Below are 18,696 nucleotides of genomic sequence, written 5' to 3' on the forward strand. Positions count from 1 at the left end.
ATATTAAACCAACCCTTGAATTTAAAAAATGTGTTATTTTAAATTTGTTTGGGGAGCTTTCCTATCTTAATTACTTTGAGAAGTTTGCAACATACAAAAAAAGTAGAAAGAATAGTATATTGAGCTGCCAGGTACCCTTCATCTGGATTTACAAGTTGTTAACACTTTACCACATTTGCCTTATTACTCTTTCCCTCCTTTTACCCTTCTAACTCTGCAGTAATTTTTTTTCTGAATCATTTGGCTCAGACAACATAATGTTTTATTCTGTAAGTATAAGGACTTTTTCCAGCAAAATCTTTTTTTGTGTGTGTGAAAAATACATTATCACACCCAAGAAATTTAATATCAGTATATTATTTAATACAAAGGAAATGTTCGTGTTTCTCACTTGTCAAGTCATATCCTTTATAGTTTTTTTCCTGCAGTGAAGGATCATATATTGCATTTATTTGTCATATCTTTCTTAAGTCTTATTTTGTACTTTATTTTTGATAATTTCAGTGTATAGTCTTTAAGAGTCTGAATATGCTGTTCTGCTGACTCTCAGTCATGGTGTTTGTTTTACATCGTGTGTGTGTTTTAATGTGAGATTATAGTTTTTGGAAATTCATATATAGCAAGTTTAATGCTAGGGTTGAAAGTTTGTTCCTTCAGAGAGGATTTGCTTTTGTTTCTGCCAGGTGCCTGGGGAAACTAGTATGCTGTGAACATTTGAAACTAAATTTACCATTTACGCTTTCACAGGCCACCTAGGTAGTAGTAATTTTGGATCGCATGAAGAGTGGCTTGTTGCGTTCTCCCCCAGTTTCCCCTGATTAGTCCTGTGGTTTTCCTAGCATGGAATAAAGGGCCAAGATTTGTTTTTGGTTCACCCCATAAACTGCAGGTATAATTCTTTGGGGTCCCCATTCTTTCTTGTGGGACTCACTGCCTTAGGTTGTTCCGCGTCCTGTTCCCCAGCACTTCTGCATGGCCTTGAAAACTAATGTTCTAGTTCAGGATTTGGCAAATGCCATCAAGGAGGAAGCTGCCTTTTTATTCTACTTACCTTTCTGGATTCTTCTTCTTCTTCTTTTTTTTTTTTTTTTTTTTTTGCTGTACGCGGGCCTCTCACTGCTGTGGCCCCTCCCGTTGCGGAGCACAGGCTCCGGACACACAGGCTCCGCGGCCATGGCTCGCGGGCCCAGCCGCTCCGCGGCATGTGGGATCCTCCGGGATCGGGGCACGAACCCGTGTCCCCTGCATCGGCAGGCGGACTCTCAACCACTGCGCCACCAGGGAGGCCCTCTTCTTCTTTTTTTAAAATAAATTTATTTATTTATTTATTTGGCTATGTTGGGTTTTCATTGCTGCACGTGGGCTTTTCTCTAGTTGCGGTGAGCGGGGGCTACTCTTCGTTGTGGTGCGCGGGCTTCTCACTGCGGTGGCTTCTCTTGTTGCGGAGCACGGGCTCTAGGCATGCGGGCTTCAGTAGTTGTGGCTCGCGGGCTCTAGAGTGCAGGCTCAGTAGTTGTGGCGCATGGGCTCAGTTGTTCCGTGGCATGTGGGATCTTCCCGGACCAGGGATCGAACCCGTGTCCCCAGCATTGGCAGGCGGATTCTTAACCACTGTGCCACCAGGGAAGGCCTCCTTCTTTTTTTTTTTTTTTTTTTTTTTTTTTTTTTTTTTTTTTGTGGTACGCGGGCCTCTCACTGTTGTGGCCTCTCCCGTTGCGGAGCACAGGCTCCGGACGCGCAGGCTCAGCAGCCATGGCTCACGGGCCCAGGCGCTCCGTGGCATGTGGGATCTTCCCGGACCGGGGCACGAACCCATGTCCCCTGCATCGGCAGGCGGACTCTCAACCACTGCACCACCAGGGAAGCCCTACCCTCCTTCTTTTTTTTTTGATGGTTGAATAATATTTTCCTGTACAGATTGCCTTCTTTTATTCTGTTTCTAAAAGATTTTACTGTACCTCTCCTATATGAGCTTACATTTTAAGTGGTCTCAATTAAATTAAAATAAATCCTGATTTTTGAGTTAGGTTTTTCATTTTTTAAAAACATTACTGTTACAAAACATATATAGCTCACTGTACACAGGACTTCTGTTAAGTAGTCTATGTCAGTTTTTGTGAACATATTACTAACATTAGGATGTTTACATATGTTACTTCTATAGCATTGAGAATCTACACATCTTAGTGTTTTCAGACCAAATTATGGTAGAAAATCCAGTCTGATTGAGTAGATTTAATTGTAGAAGATATTTTACCTGAACGTGACCCTGGAAGGATCATTTGCACATTAGAGTTAGCCTAGTAAATATTACATACTGAATTTCTTAATCTTTCTGTATTGTGTTTGTATTTTCTCAATATTATTTTTTCTTCTTTCAAAGTGTAGTTTTGAATAGTTTTAAGAAGCATTTGGTTGAGTGAGTTAGGAAAGCTTGACAATAAATTAGAACATAAAATATAGTGTTACAAAGCTAGGGCCTTTTCTCCCCCCATCTCCATCCCACATGCTTTTAAAAAATAGTTCAAGATATATTGAGCACTTTTTGCAGGGCATTTGGCTAGGAACTTGCAATAAATAGGTGAGAAGTTTCAAGAATCTCAGTCTAATGAAGTGCCCTCACCTCCTGCTTTGTTTACGCATAGATGTGTGTACACACACACACACACACACACACGCACCCGTCATTTTTTTTTTTTTTTTTGGTGGTAGGCAGGCCTCTCACTGCTGTGGCCTTTCCCGCTGCGGAGCACAGGCTCCAGATGCGCAGGCCCAGCAGCCATGGCTCACGGGCCCAGCCGCTCCGCGGCATGTGGGATCTTCCCGGACTGGGGCACGAACCCGCGTCCCCTGCATCGGCAGGAGGACTGTCAACCACTGCGCCACCAGGGAACCCCCCCTGTCATTTTTTAACCTGATTTCAGTTCAAAAGCAGCATTAAATAGAAGGTAGCATTTTATCTCTCAGTCTGAAAACATTGTTCTCAATTTCATCATAGTAAATTTTTCTAGGCTTGCATTAATGCCATAAAATAACTTACTAATTTCACCTTACCACTTACAGTGTACCATTAAAAAGACTAAACACTTTGTTTTGAAAACTAAATATTTAAATATATTCAAGATATATTAGTATGTATAATCAAATAAAGTCAATTGCTTAGATTTTCAACTGCTGCACACACACACACATATATATATATATATATGTGTATATATATATATATGTTCAAAGAAGAAAAATCCTTATGTTTCTGACTATTTATAGCTTCTTTCATCAGAAGAAAACTACCACAGCGTTTGTTACAGCCAGTCAGATAGTCAGTGTGGTTCTCCTCCAAGGGGTTGGTCAGAAGAGTTGGATGAACGTGGGCATACCTTGTATACCAGTGACTGTACTAATGAAAAGGTACTTTCTTTTTCTCTCATCTAGTTTTCGTGGCAGATTCCTCTCATAAAATCATTATGTACTGAAGCTTTAGTAGTATTTTTAAAACTCATGAAAATATTTTCTTGTAATTCTGTAATCATGTCAACTGACAATATGAAAACTCAGTGTAACTACTTATTCATGGTTTTAAACTGCTTCCAGTTAGAGTAATGTCTGTGGTGTCAACCTGTTTAAGACAGACCCTTTGAAGAGTAGACCCGTTGAGTGTCAGTCTGCTTACACTTCTTCAGTAAACATATTTCTTTGTGTTTTTCTTGGGGAATAGTTTTTTGGGAATAGTTTTCTCAACATGCTGTTATGACATACCACCTCACTTCCTACACTCCTTTTTCTTTTATAACCAAGTTACATAAAACAAAAACCATGAATCTCGTATTTTATGATTAATCAACGAGTTTGAGAATGCATTTTTTTTTTTTTTTTTTTTTTTTTTTTTGCGGTACACGGGCCTCTCACTGCTGTGGCCTCTCCCGTTGCGGAGCACAGGCTCCGGATGCGCAGACCCAGCAGCCATGGCTCACGGGCCCAGCCGCTCCACAGCATGTGGGATCTTCCCAGGCCGGGGCACGAACCCGTGTTCCCTGCATTGGCAGGCGGACTCTCAACCACTGCGCCACCAGGGAAGCCCTGAGAATGTATTTTGAAATTTTATGTGTTTATCATCAGAGAAGGTAATGGTTTGTTGTGCTAGTTTAAAGAATAAGACCCTTGGGAATAAATGTAGATATGCTTTTTAAAATAATTAATTATTTATTTATTTTTGGCTACATTGGGTCTTCGTTGCTGCACGCAGGCTTTCTCTAGTTGCGGTGAGTGGGGACTACTCTGTGTTGTGGTGCGTTGGCTTCTCATTGCGGTGGCTTGTCTTATTGCAGAGCCTGGGCTCTAGGCGTGCAGGCTTCAGTAGTTGTGACACATGGGCTCAGTAGTTGTGGCACGTGGGCTCTAGAGCACAGACTCAGTAAGTTGTAGTATGCAGGCTTAGTTGCTCCACAGCATGTGGGATCTTCCTGGACCAGGGCTTGAACCCGTGTACCCTGCATTGGCAGGCGGACTCCTAACCACTGCACCACCAGGGAAGTCCCTAGTTTCCTTATTTTTACCAAACTTAAAATGCAAGTCTATTAGTATAGGTTTGTTATATTTCTTTTGCAATGGTCTTGAGCAAGTAGAATAAAATTCATAAGAATGTCATCTAATATCTCTGGTTGTATAGGCTTCAACTCAATTTTATGTACATTTAAAATATAACACCTGTTTTTTCTTTATAGTGGCTCAAGCATGTTGACGATCAAGGTAGACAATATTACTACAGTGCAGATGGATCTCGGTCAGAATGGGAGTTGCCAAAGGTAATAAACATTAACACTGGATTTCTGTTTAGAAATAGTAGATAAAATAATATCTGAAAATGGTTACAGCAGATTCACTTTAAAATTTTTATTCAACTTCTAAAAAGCAGCAAGACTAGTTTTTTCAGAATTCATCGAGAATCCTTTGGCTAAATTTTTCTAAGATGTGCATTATGTCATAGCTATATAATACTGATAATCCCTATTTAAAAATTCTTTTGGTTTAACTTGAAATCAGTTTTTCATTGTTCCTGGATACAGTGTCCCCTTCAGTGCCAATAATGCCGGTAGTTCCCTTGAATATATTGCATCTTCTACATGAAGTTGATCTTATATTTATTTTTTTAAAGAAAGAAAAGCAACTCAGTATTCAAGTTTATTCTTGTATGTAGATGTGTGTTGTAATTGAGTCAGTCATTAGCAGCTTGTGGCAATGAGATCTAGGGTCTCACTGGCTCTCTCTCTTTAGATAAGTGCACCAGGGCTGAGTTTATCTAAAGCAGTAGGTTTCATAGTGGTCGTATACTTATCACTACTAGTGTTCAGATAATTTTAAGTGAAATCTGAGCAAACATTTAAATTTTAATTGGTACATTATTTTAATGTTTTAGAAGACAAGTGTAAGTAGCAGACATATCTGTAGTGTCAATTACCAGATAGACTTTAGTTTTCTTTGTCCTGGAGTAAGTCAGTTTAAAGAAAAATATTATTAGTATAAAGATACAAGGATATAGAAAAAAATCATTGAAATATAAAGTGCAGTGGATAGTGTAAACTATAGACAGAGGGACAGGAAGGTAATGAATATTAAAGCATAGTTAGGAGAAATGGAAAATGGGTGGGAAGTTTCCTAAATTCGTATATCAGGAATTCTAGAAGAAGAAAATGGAGGAAATGGTAGAGAAATAGTATTGGAAAATATAATTTCTGGGAATTTTCTAAAACTAAAGGAAGGCATGCATTTTTAACTGGAAAATATGCCCTCAATACAGACCAGAAGACAGAAAAATAAATACACATGTTGACAGATTTTACTGGATCTATGGAAGTTCAGTAGCGGAGACAATCTTAAAAGCCATCAAAGGGTAGACAACCAGATTACCTGTGGTGTCAGATTGCAGCATTGGACCCATTCCTTACCCACTCCTGTATCAGTGCTGTCTGCTGTGTACCTTTGTAGTGGCCTCCCGCTGTGGATGGGGCATATTGTCCTGCTGTTATCATCATGACTGAATCCAGTCTAGTCATGTGACTTGCTTCCACTGGTGGGACATGAGCAAATGTGTCACAAACATGGTATTGAAATGGGCTTGTGCACCAGGGCTTGCTCTTCCGCTTCTGCCACTGCCATGAGACGAATGCACCAGGCTAGCCTCCTGGACCCAGAAGGAGTAAATGCGTTTTAAGAAAATGAACAGAGCCTCAGAGATCTGTGGGAAAATACAGAAGATCTAACATTCATTTCATCAGAATTCCAGAAGAAGTGGAGAAAGAGTGTGAGGCTGAAAAATATATGCAGAAACAATGTTTGAAAACACCCAAATGTGGCAAAAGACAAATTAACAGATTCAAGAAGCTGAATAAATACTAAACAGGATAAACTCAAAGAACTCCACATCCAGATGCATTGTAATCAAATTTCTGAAAATTAAAGATTTCCCTTTTTCCTCCTCCAAAAAAAATCTTGAAAGCAGCTCAGTGAAACAACATAGTACCTGTAGGGTAATAATGATTTGAATGGCAGTGGATGTCTTTTCAGAAACCATGAAGCCAGAAGAAAGTACTGTAACATTTTACAAATGCTGAAAAAAAAACCTGTCAACCCATAATTGTACATCCAGCAAAAATATCCTTCAGGAATGAAGGTGAAAAGAATACATTTTCAGATGAAAGTAAACTAAGAGATATATTACTAGCAGTCTTGTTCTCAAAGAATTGCTATAGGAAGTCCTTAAAACAGAAGAGAAATGATAAATGAAGATAACTTGGAACATTAAGAATGAAGAAAGTACAATGGGAAGGGTGAATATCTGAGGAGAGTTTTGTCCTGAGTTTTAAAAATTATGTTTGATCTTTAAAACAAAAATTATAACATTTCTGAAGAAGTACTCATTGTAGGCGGAGATGATATTTAAAACAGTTATATCATAAAGAGGGGAGAGTAGTGTGATGTAATTGTTGGTAAGGCTTCCACATTTCACTTGAAATAGTAAAATGCTGATATTGGTAGACTGAGAAATTAAGTATGTACATTGTAATCCCTAGAGCAAGCACTAAAAAACCGTAACAAGAGATAGACTCAAGAAAGGAGAGGAGAAAGGAAAGGAGAAACAGGAATGATAAACAGAACAGAAAACAAATAAAATAGACTTAAATCCTAACATATAAATAATTACATTAAGTGTAAATGGTTTAAACACAGCTGTTAAAAGTTTCTCAGAAATGACAAAAAACCGTGACCCAACTATATGTTTCTACAAAAAGGTCACTTCACATGTAATTATATATTACATCATGCTAAAGGTTATTTATCATGTAATCAACAGTAAATCTCATACTTCATGGTGCAATTACAGAAGCTTTGCCAATAGAGTTAGGACCTAGACTGTAACTTTCCCATCAGTGTTTCTATTCAACAATAAAATAAGAAAAAAAATGAATTGAAAGATTCAGTTCTTTTGATTATTAGAAAATCAGGAGATTCAGCAAACTGAAGAGTGATGATATTAAAATCAACCTAAAAACTACCCATGTCTCTAATAAAAAGTCAATTTGAAAATGTGATAGGAATAAAGATCTTTTTTACATTAGAAGCAGCAGCAACACTAAGAAGAGTCATAACTAAGAATACTCCTGCAGAAGGTTTGTAAGATCTTAATGAAAATTTCAGAGCAGAATTGAGAGACATAAAAGTTGACCTGAAATGGTGCAATACACCATTATGACCTTGGGTTGGGACACTTAATTTTATAAATGTCCCCATTGATCTGTAAGTTCACTGTATTTCCATTTCCTGTCGCCGTCCCTACCTTTTTTTTTTCTTGAACTGATGCTAAATTTTATTTGCAAACAAAGGTCTATGAAGAACCAAAATGTTTCTGAGTAGGGAGAATCTGGGGGCAGGGATGTGGAGTTCCTGCTGTAGTGATTAAGTTGTGGGCACATGTGCAGAGAAATAGACCAGCAGAACAGAATAGGAATCTCAGATGTGGCATCACAAATCAACAGATAAAGCATGGGCTGTGCAATAAATGTTGGGAAGATTATTGGTTATTCACATGAAGAAATGAAATAAACATAGATCTTGACTTCACACCTAGTAATTAATTCCAGGTAGATGACAGTTGTCAACGTAATAAGCAAAACTTTAATGGCTAAAGAATGACATGTCAAAGAATATCTTTGACTTCAGAATGGGAAGGATTTCTTAAACAAGACTGTATAAGGAAAAATTATAAAGGGAAAGATAGACAGATAAAACTACATAAAATTCAACAGAACACCTTTTGATACAAAAGATACCATATACAAAAGGCAAGAGATGAGCTTCAGACCCGGAAAAGCTACATTCAACTCACATAGCTTACGAAGCCTTAGAAGCCTAAATATATAAAGAGCCTCCTGGTTCTTTCTGTACACACTAGTGAGAGAGAGAACCCAGTCAAAAATAGGCAAAATATATGACTAAGCAATACAGGGAAGAGGAGATTCATGAAATAAGTATATGAAAAGATGTTCAAATTTATAAGTAATCAGAGAATGAAAAAGAGAGAACATTTCACTCTTCTAATAGAATTTTAAAAATTTGTGCACATGTACATCCATTTATTTTATATACACAAAGGCATATAAGTTCAACAGTACCAAGCAGGGCAGTCCAGAGTATTATGTTCTGCTGGTAGAAGTGTAATTAGTACCGCCACCTCAGACAGGTCCATTTATAACAGAGTGGTTAAATCGTGGTATCTACCTATAATGTAGTGTTACATAGAAGTGAAACACAAATGAGTTAGAGCTGCATACTCACCAATATGGACGCAGCTTTTTCTGGTTTTTGTTTTAATAAAAACATACTGAGTGAAAAAGCAAGTTGAAGATGGATGCATGTGATATGATTCCACTTATATAAAATCTAAAAGCTTACAGGTACTGTGTATTTATAGATACATACGTATGTACTAAAGTGTAAAGTGCATGAGAATGGTGAGCACTGAACTATATGGTACTGGCGGGGAGGGAGGGAGAGGAATGGAATCTGGAAGATGTCTTCAGAGGACTCTAATATTTTTTTTCTTTAAAAAAAAGGTACCTGTTTTATGTTAGATGTGCTGAAGCTTGTGGGTTTTTATTATAGTCGCTGTTCTTTTGTATGTTTGAAATAATTCAAATAAAATTGCAATTAAAATTCTTAAAAGAAAAAAGGTGTTCTAAAAAGATTTCTAAAATGTTGTTTTAGCCATCTTGTTTAACTAGACGTGTGTGTGTGTGTGTGTGTGTGTATTTTAGCTGTGGTATCATCTTATTTTTCTTTTCTCTGATTATGTGACACTTTATTTTTGTCTTCTGTCTACACTAGATTTTATATGACATCTTATTGGTGCTTTATTTGCTTTTATGAACATACTGTTGCCTAATAAAATTACCAGCACCTTTTAAATTGTGAATATTACCCAGTTTAATTTTACATTATTTTTCTTGCCCCTTGGAAAGGATTTCTAAACAACTGTAGTTATAAAGTTCAACAGCTAGGGTAGGTATCCATTAAAGTTCATACACAAGCTTACACGCAACTACACATTTTAATTATTGCTAACAATGATTGTCTGGAAGGAGCTCTGCTTAATAACTCGGTCTCTTTTCACTTAGCGATATACGGCGCAGAATTTTTTGGGGGGAAGCCTTTAAGCTTCGTCTTTGTTCATTCTAGAAATGATCCCTTTGTTAACTTCTGTGACAAATTTTAAGATGGCTGTTTGTTAAGCAACAATGAATGAAAAATATATACCCATATGTGATTGCCTGGCTTTGGCAAATTTTTAATGTAAAAAATGAAGTAACAGCTTTGGAAACAGTTTGGGGGACCTGTCTGGACTCATTTTGGGAAGTGAAGAAATGGCATATTATGGAGAAAGATGTTGGAAAGTTTTAAAATTAAAAACAATATAAATAATAATATATTACTGAGATGTAGTAGTATAACATAATAAAACATAATGTCACTGAAATTATGAGTCATTAAAATTTAAGCTTTACTGGGCTTTTTAGAGAAGTAGATATTAGGTATCCTTTGGTTTCAGGAGAAGGATGTATCCCTTAAAAAGTAGATGAATTTTGTCTTTTTTTTTTTTTTTTTTTGCGGTATGCGGGCCTCTCACTGTTGTGGCCTCTCCCGTTGCGGAGCACAGGCTCCGGTTGCACAGGCTCAGCGGCCATGGCTCACGGGCCCAGCCGCTCCGCGGCATGTGTGATCTTCCCGGACCGGGGCACGAACCCGTGTCCCCTGCATCGGCAGGCGGACTCTCAACCACTGCGCCACCAGGGAAGCCCTCTTTTGTCATTTTATTATAATTTATTATTTATAATTTATTAAGACTGCCTGTATAAAACAGCATAACTCTTAAACCTCACATTTCTCAAATGTTTATGCCTGGTGGTCTAATTGACATTTCAGACACTCACAAGACCTAATACCTTATTGATAATGTGTTCTTAATGTTATATTTCATTTTCAGTTGGTAGTTATTACTTATCCTTTGTACACAACTGATATGTTCAGGATTGGTGTTTGGAACGAGTACCACCTCTGCCTTTTGACTTGGTTATGTTTTACCACTTCAGAGAAACAAATAATAGTGTGTTTGGCCTACATATGGAAAGTAAAAGTAAAGACAAAAACTCCTTTAAATGTGAGAATACTGTTGTATATGAAAGCATCATTAAAAAAACCTAAACCACAAATTGAATTCATGTGGATTTTTGAAGTAGAAGGAACCTTAAAAAATTAATTTGTCCAATGACCTCATTTTATAAATTATAACTACTAATATTTATTGAGAACCTATCAGGGCTACATCTGGCACTTTTTATACTGTTTAATCCTTAGAACTCTATTTCCATTATATCTGTTTTATAGTTGATGAAACTTAGCCTTGTGGAGATTAAGTGTTTTGCCAAAGATAACATTAACTTGGCCTCTCCAATACCCAAATCTGTGATCTTCTTGATTGTGTCACAGTGCTGGTCAAAGATGAGAAAACTCAGGTTAGTGTCACATGGTGGGTTTTGCCTAACACCATGTGTCAGTTGGAGCCAGCATGTTTAGATTCCACTTTTGTTTCTATTATTTATGAGGTATAATTTGTTTTCTTTAGTATAATGCCTCATCTCAGCAGCAAAGAGAAATTATTAAAAGTAGGAGTCTGGACAGGCGGCTGCAAGAACCAATAGTGCTAACAAAGTGGAGACATAGCACCATTGTGCTGGACACCAATGACAAGGTAGGACCTTCTGAGAAAATCTGCTGCGAACTTTGCCAAGTTCTTTATTCTGTATTTTCTCCTCGGTTGAATCTCACACCTTGGTGATGACTGGTTTATTGTATGTCATATCAGTTTGTCCCAGAGTGGGGTTTGGTTTTGAAGTTTTTTGATTTTTGCACAATGGACTGACTTACATGTGGCATAACTATGTGTTCCATGATACATATGGGCCTAGTAGGTGACAGGTTTTTCTTCATAATCTCTTTTTAAAGTCACATATCTGTTATTGTTTGTCTTCAGTCTCTAGGAGGTTTAATGGTAAAGGCGTTTCACTGACTTTCCCATCCCAGGGACGGTTGGAACCCTGCTCCTCCTGTTCCCCTAAGTGCTCTTTGCACAAGTGCTTCTGAGAAGTCATGTTCTCGGTTTCAAATAGGGAATGGATTTTGATGCAAACATGAGATTGGAAAAGCCATGAGGTTTTGAATTTCCTTGTGAGTTAAATCTTTACATTGTGGCTTCATTTTGGGGATAGAATAGGAACTTAGTACGAATTTGTAGAACAGCAGACACACTAATGTTAAAATCTGAGGGTGGTGGCAACACCCTAAAGCTAAAATATTTGTCGCTGGGGACTCTCTGTTATTTTACCAGCAGGCTGCTCCTTTGACATAATTAATAGGTTTCCTGCATTTTTAGATAGTTAGTGAAAACAGGATGAACTCTCCTGAGGCATATTTCTCTGTGTTTGTATGCTTTCAGTCTTAAATTCCTTTCTAAATTATCTCAGTCAGTCAGACAAGTACTTCTAATTTCTATTTGTAAGGATGTTATGTGGTTGAATGTAGGGGGCATATTAAACGAATGAAATTTTGGAGTCTGTCTATTGAAGAATGCTTGAAAATATTGGGTTGGCCAAAAAGTTCATTCGGGTGTTTTGTAAGTGCTTGTGGGGAACCCGAACGAACTTTTTGGCCAACCCAATATACTAGCATTGAGGTTAACCTGTGTAGGTAAGAGTCCTAGAGATTTTAATAGAAAAATTCATTTAACTCCAAGAACCAGATTACAGTTCAGTGTATACAGAAAGCTCCTACTGTATGTAATGAAAGCTCTAGTGCAAAAGCTGTTGTTGAGCCAACTCTACTGGCTCTTGGTACTAGAACCAAAAGGATGGTTATTTTAGTGATGTCGACTTAAAAGTTGTTACTCCCTTATAATCTTTCTTGAGATTCATTTTCAGTCTATTATTAGAATAACCTGCATGAAGTTCTTATTATATATCCTTTTTCATCTAATTGTTTCAGCATGTGATAACATGATTTTCTTGAGACCAGAGCTCTACTTGTTTTTGGTAGACATGTCTCCTCCCCCACCTTTATAAATGGAGTCATAGATAGCTACTTCAGCAAGTAAACTCTTCTATTTATCATCACACAGTATACGCGATTTTAAGATTTGAGATTATAAAAGAGGGACTATACCAGAACAAACTAGCTGACTAATATATGATAAGGGGTGAAATGCGTATAACTTGAAAGATAATCAGAGAAGCCTAATACTATGTAGGGAATGTTGTTATGATGATATGGGTCCTAATTCGGTTGCCAGACAGCCTTGGTGGAGCTAGGTGTGTGTGCGTGTGTGTGTGTGTGTGTGTGTATGGATACATCTGTTTGTTTCTGCCTATGTATGATTTTTACTAAAACCTGCTGCTTGTAGACATTAAGATGTATTTATATATGCATATACATTTATAAGTATACATAAACAAATGGATAAATGTAAAATTGTTGGTTTATAATAATTATAATTGTTGTGTTTACATTATTACTCCATTTGCTATGGTTTTCATTTCTGTAGGACTGATAATGCCATGAAAAATAAGTTGTAATTACCATTCATTTTATTCAGTTACTTATTTTCTAGTTTATGGGTCATCAAATCTTTCCTCTTTTTCTCAGAGTATTTTAATATTAAACACTCTTAGAAGTCAAGAAATTGAAAAGTAAAACATCTGAAGCTGTTAGAAAAAATACTTAAATGAGGCTAAACTGATAATTGGACATTAAATGTAATTTTTATAAAGATATATTTGATAATGATTTTAATGTTTTCTCCATTTATAGTGTAGGTCTTGGATTTCAAGGTTGTTACCTTCAAGGATTGTCCCTATACAGTTTCACTGCTACCTGGTTTCTGTATTTACGAATTGTACAGGATATAAACCTGAAGACTTTTTTCTAAGTGAATGGATTTTATTAATGGTTTTTTGTATTGTGATTTAATACAAATTCCCAGTACGTTATCCAGTTTCATAAGTATAGTAAAGTAGATGATACAGATGTGAAGATGAATGTCCAAGTAAATTATTTGGTTTTATAGGAAAAATAATAATAGACATTGGCATATGATTTTCCTAATTCTCTTTTCCTGAAATTATTCAAAGCTTCTAGGAGAACAGAGAAAAATGGAGCTTGGCTCTTGGTCCCAAAAAATGTTTTTTTCAGTCTTATCCTCCATGAATAGTTTTACAGATATCTGAGGTAGAAATCACATACCATGTTTTAATATTGACAAAGCAGAATTGCTTTAAAAATGCACATTATTGATTTGCTCCTGTTATATATTCTTGTAGGCTTAGACATTAAAATATATTTTTTTTCCTGGTGAGTTATTAATCTGTAAATCTGAAGTTTCTTCTTTGCATTTTAAACAATCTTGCTTATTTCTAATAATTGGAAAGTTAGCTATAAATTACATTAAATATTAATAGCAATTTAATTTAATTTCTTAATACAAGTTCTCATTCTGGCAGTTGCCAAGTAGTTCCTGTGACTATTCCTTGCCTAATCCTACCAGGATTCATACCCAGAGCAAGTTAGTATGGGGACTGTTACATTTTTATCCGTTAAGTGTTCAGGTTTTACTTATTTTAAATATGGTTAATTTAAGCTGATGCAACATCATGATTTTAAGGCAACATGCATCATTTCTTTTGAGTAATTCCGTATGCGGTATTTAAATTTACTGTAATTGGTATAAAATATGCCATATTTCATAAACTTTATGATATCTGTAGTTTTCACATCTGTACCATATTAGTTTCATAGCTGAATATAGAAGGGAAATAACTAGGAAAAACTTTTTCTTAGCCTCCCTTATTAAGCTTTCCCACTGTCAGTAGAGGGAGAAATATAATTATATGAAATAGAGTAACATTTCTCATTACTTATTTCTTGTAGGAATCTCCACCTGCCTCCAAACCCTGCTATCCTGAAAATGAGTCTTCTCCCTCCTCACCAAAGAACCAAGATACAGTTAGTATGATAGCAGCATGTAGATAATATGGTCCAATTATTTCAATCCATTGCAGTACATTAATTTTCTCTAAGTGTAATGTGTAAAAATATCTCTTGGGCTTCTATTAAATTTCATTGGTCTTTCAAAAAATAATCATAATAGGTTTAAATTAAAAATCAGATTTTATTGATTTAAAAATTCCCCCTTTTATGCAAAATATGGTATCTTCGTGATCAACTTGTGTACCATATTTGTAAGCAGTGAATTTATGTTTGGCTTTTACACATAAATATAAAAATCCCTGGAGAATCCTGTCAGATTACACTGTACCCTTCCTCCCTCAGGCCAGCAGTCCAAAGGTAAGAATCATTTCCCTCCATCTTAACGAGCTTGGATGCCTTTTCTTCTCCACTAAGCTGTCAAATGCATTGCCCAGCCTAGGCCAGGTAATATTGGCGATACAGTGACTTCTCTTTAGTTATTCGTTCATTCATTCATTCATTTATTTATTTGCTGCCTTGGGTCTTCGGTGCTGTGTGCAGGCTTTCTCTAGTTGCAGCGAGCGGGGTCTACTCTTTGTTGCGGTGCACGGGCTTCTCATTGCGGTGGCTTCTTGTTGCGGAGCGCGGTCTCTAGGTGCACGGGCTCAGTAGTTGTGGCTCGCGGGCTCTAGAGCGCAGGCTCAGTAGTTGTGGCTCACAGGCTTCGTTGCTCTGCGGCATGTGGGATCTTCCCGGACCAGGGCTCGAACCCCATGTCCCCTGTGTTGGCAGGCGGATTCTTAGCCACTGCGCCACCAGGGAAGCCCTTCTCTTCAGTCGTAACTTTGGAGGAATTCTACTTGGTCTCGGTGTTTGCAGCGCCCCGTCCCCAAGTCCGCCCTGTGATCTGCCCCTCCTGCTCCTCCCCTCCAGCGGCCCTCCTTTCCTTTCAGAAGGAGGACGCAGCTTCGTGCCGAGCTCTGCAGCACTGCGCCTGTCCCGGGTCCTCATCCCCCTCCTTGTCCCCCCCCCGCCCCGCCTGTTTTCCTGCAGCCCCGCTGCTCTCCTCTCTGCACAGGAGCCCGCCCTTCAGCTCCAGGCCCTTCACACACTGAAACCCGTCTTCCCCGACGTCTCTGCGTGGTCAACTTCTGGTCATGCCTTAGAGTGTGGTTCAGGCTCGGAATTTTCTTCAGATCCTCTAGCTTTGGTCAGGTTTCCCTGTGATACTATTAATAACATTTAATTATATGTTGTTTGAGTCCATAAAATCGAGTAACTCTTCTCATTTCCTATTTCTTGTAGGAACTTCCAACCCTCAGCTCATGTCTTCCCCACTAGACAAGGAAAAGACTCCTTAGAGCAGGGCCAGAGTAACCCCAGTGCCATAGAGCAGCTGTTCCCTGGAGTTTTGCCGAAATGAAGAAATGAAATTTTTAAAGCTTTCCAGAAGACAAACTTTTATTGTTACTTCCTTAATTTTAAGAAACTATTATAGACTCTTGTTTGTTAGGATAATTCCGATTTTCTAGAGGCACAGGTTTTTCACAGATGCTGTTTGCCAGCTCTTTTCTCCATCCCCTGAGCAAATCAGGTCTTTTGGTTCCTATCACATGCTGTGCACCCGTCCTGCTGATATTGCTCAGGCGGGTTCCCTGCCTACCGTGGTCCTCAGCCTCTCTGCACCTACACTTAATCTTGTGCTGACCAGTGGGATGACCCCTTAGGGCCTGCCCACACTAACCTCAGCATAATAGCATCTCTTCTTTTTCTTTGAGCTCTCAAGTCACTGATGGCATTAATGGTGTGAAAGTTACCTCGTGTGCCCCTCAGCTCTCTGCTAAGGGTTTAAACTCTGAAGGCACTCAGAGAGAGCGGGGCGGGGTGGGGGCTGCTTTCTAATACTTTTTATCTTTTGCATTATTTAACACAGTCCTGGGTGCATGAAAATTAAATAAAGATCAAAGTGAACATGATTTTAGTGGTTTTGTCAGGGTTTCCTGTATGAATGTAAGGTACTATTACTGCAGTATTCTTAATCTATCCATCCATCTAGAAAAGAAGCAGAAACCCTTTTTAACTTATTTTAAATATGGGTAATATGTAACTTCTGAGAAGACCTTTTATAAATTATTTACATTTTGGTAAAAGGGAATTTCTTGGTAATCCTGGAAACGTGAGTTTATAAGTGTTCGCCTGGGAGTTAAAAGGATGGTTTGCAAATTATTCCCCCAGGCAGTTACCCCTTTCTCAAGAGTTTGCCAGTCACCTGTCTGCCCCAGACTCAGGGTCCCCTCTAATGGCCATGGCAGGGAACTGCCGCAGCAGGATTCTGTTTCGTTCTTTATTTACCTTCAGGTGGAAAACAGGAACAGCTCTGTTCATTCTGCTGAGGCTGTTCTGTTTCCCTTTAAGTGTGCAGCGTCCTTCCCCCCAAGCCCCAGTCTGGCCCCCCCCGCGGCTTCTGCTCCCCGGAGCCTCTTCTTTCCTCCTGCAGCCTCTGCCCTCTTCTCTACTTGCCCTGTTTGAACGGAGTCTTTTGCCTGTCTTTCCCACTCTTACCCAGTTAATACAAGCAGGTTTTTTTTTTTTTAGTTCTTTGTGAGTTAAAATCTGGTTGGTGTAAAGCCTTAGTGTTAAGAAAAAGAAACTGACATCGTAATCAGTGTTAGTTACCTGATGGCATCTTTAAATCTCTGCAGATTGCCTATTGAATCTCTTTTTTAATTTATTTTTTTATTAAAACCGTATTGAAATATGACTAACATACTACACCGTTCACCCCTTTAAAGTGTACAGTTCCGTGGTTTCTAGTATGTTCAGATAAGTGCAAGCATCAGGACGGTCGTTTTAGAACATCTTCATCACTTCGAAAAGAAGTACTCGTTGCTGTCACCCCTCTACTTCCACATCCCATCAAGCCCTAAGCAACCAGTAATGTGCTTTCTATCTCACTAGATCTGCCTCTTCTGGACGCTTCACATGAGTGGAGTCATAGAATACGTGGTCTCGTTTGACAGGCTTTGTTCACGTAGTGTATGATGTTTTCATTCAGTCTCCTCTAATCAAACCAGATTAAAATTTCATCCCTTAATATAAATTTTAAACATGTTCACTTTTTCTTGTTTTATTTCCAGTTTTCAAATGCATTGTTATTTTTCATAGTCACTTCAAGTCCTTTTTTGAAATAGGTAGTGTATACATTTTAAAAAAATTGATATTCCTCTAAAATATGACTGCAACATGGATTAAATAGGATTTTGTAGGCTGATGTAAGAACCTCATCTCTATGTGTCCCAATATGCCTATGAGGATATGCATTTTAAAGTTCTCATTTACTGAATAGTGAATACAATTTTAAGTATATAATTTGGAAACTTGAGCTTTTGACTTTGTCTTTCCAATTATGGTATTAAAATGCTTTACCCACTTTGGAGAAAAGGGCATTTCAACACGTTTGTTACCAAAAGGGTTTAGTGGACAAATCGGCTAATTTTTTTACATTGAATATTACTATTCTAAAGCCTTTTTAAAAAACATGATTTAAACAATTTTTTATAACACTGGTTCTTTAAACATTTTTTTAAATCAAGGTGAAATTCACATAACATAAAATTAGCCATTAACGATTTTAAAGTATATAGTTCAGTGGCTTTAGTGTATTTACAATGTGTGTAGCTGTCACTCCTGCTCAGTTTCAGGACACTTTCATCACCTCAGAGGGAGACGCCTACCATTAAGCAGTCACTGCACCTTTCCCCACCTCTTCTCCCCTCCCCATGGCAGCCTGTAGTATGGATTTACCTGCTCTGGAAGTTTTATCACACTGGTTCTTTTTCAACATTATATCACAGGGCAAGGTTACTTACTCTGTATAGACAGAATCTTTTTATTACATGGTTATAACATGATTAACTGAAGATAAAGATTTTAATGGGAGGTATTGATTTTGATATATAATAATTATTAGCCAAAATTGGGAAATGCTTATCTTACTAAATGAATGTAAAATCAATTAGAAATTCTGGAGCCTGCAAAGTGATTATGAACCTGTGGAAGTTTTCCCAGATTACTCAACAGAACTGACATTTTATTGTTTTCTTGCCTTAATTAGGATAGGACAATCTTACT

At 37.8% G+C, this 18,696-nt stretch overlaps 1 protein-coding gene across 4 annotated transcripts in view; it reads left to right on the plus strand.

The window, feature by feature from the left end:
• The window catches only part of ARHGAP12 (Rho GTPase activating protein 12), a 111,867-nt gene that overhangs the window by 64,019 nt on the left and 29,152 nt on the right, over nt 1-18,696 (plus strand). For 2 of the 4 annotated variants that reach the window (XM_060097798.1, XM_060097800.1), the window contains 3 exons: nt 4,722-4,802; nt 11,174-11,299; nt 14,527-14,601. In XM_060097798.1, the coding sequence (XP_059953781.1) occupies nt 4,722-4,802; nt 11,174-11,299; nt 14,527-14,601 (282 nt within the window). Of the gene's footprint in view, nt 1-3,267; nt 3,409-4,721; nt 4,803-11,173; nt 11,300-14,526; nt 14,602-18,696 lie in introns of all 4 variants that reach the window. The other 2 variants (XM_060097801.1, XM_060097799.1) reach the window with 2 other exon arrangements.

The sequence above is a fragment of the Mesoplodon densirostris genome, chromosome 4, assembly GCF_025265405.1.
Source record: "Mesoplodon densirostris isolate mMesDen1 chromosome 4, mMesDen1 primary haplotype, whole genome shotgun sequence".
In the NCBI taxonomy this organism is placed as follows: Eukaryota; Metazoa; Chordata; class Mammalia; order Artiodactyla; family Ziphiidae; genus Mesoplodon; species Mesoplodon densirostris.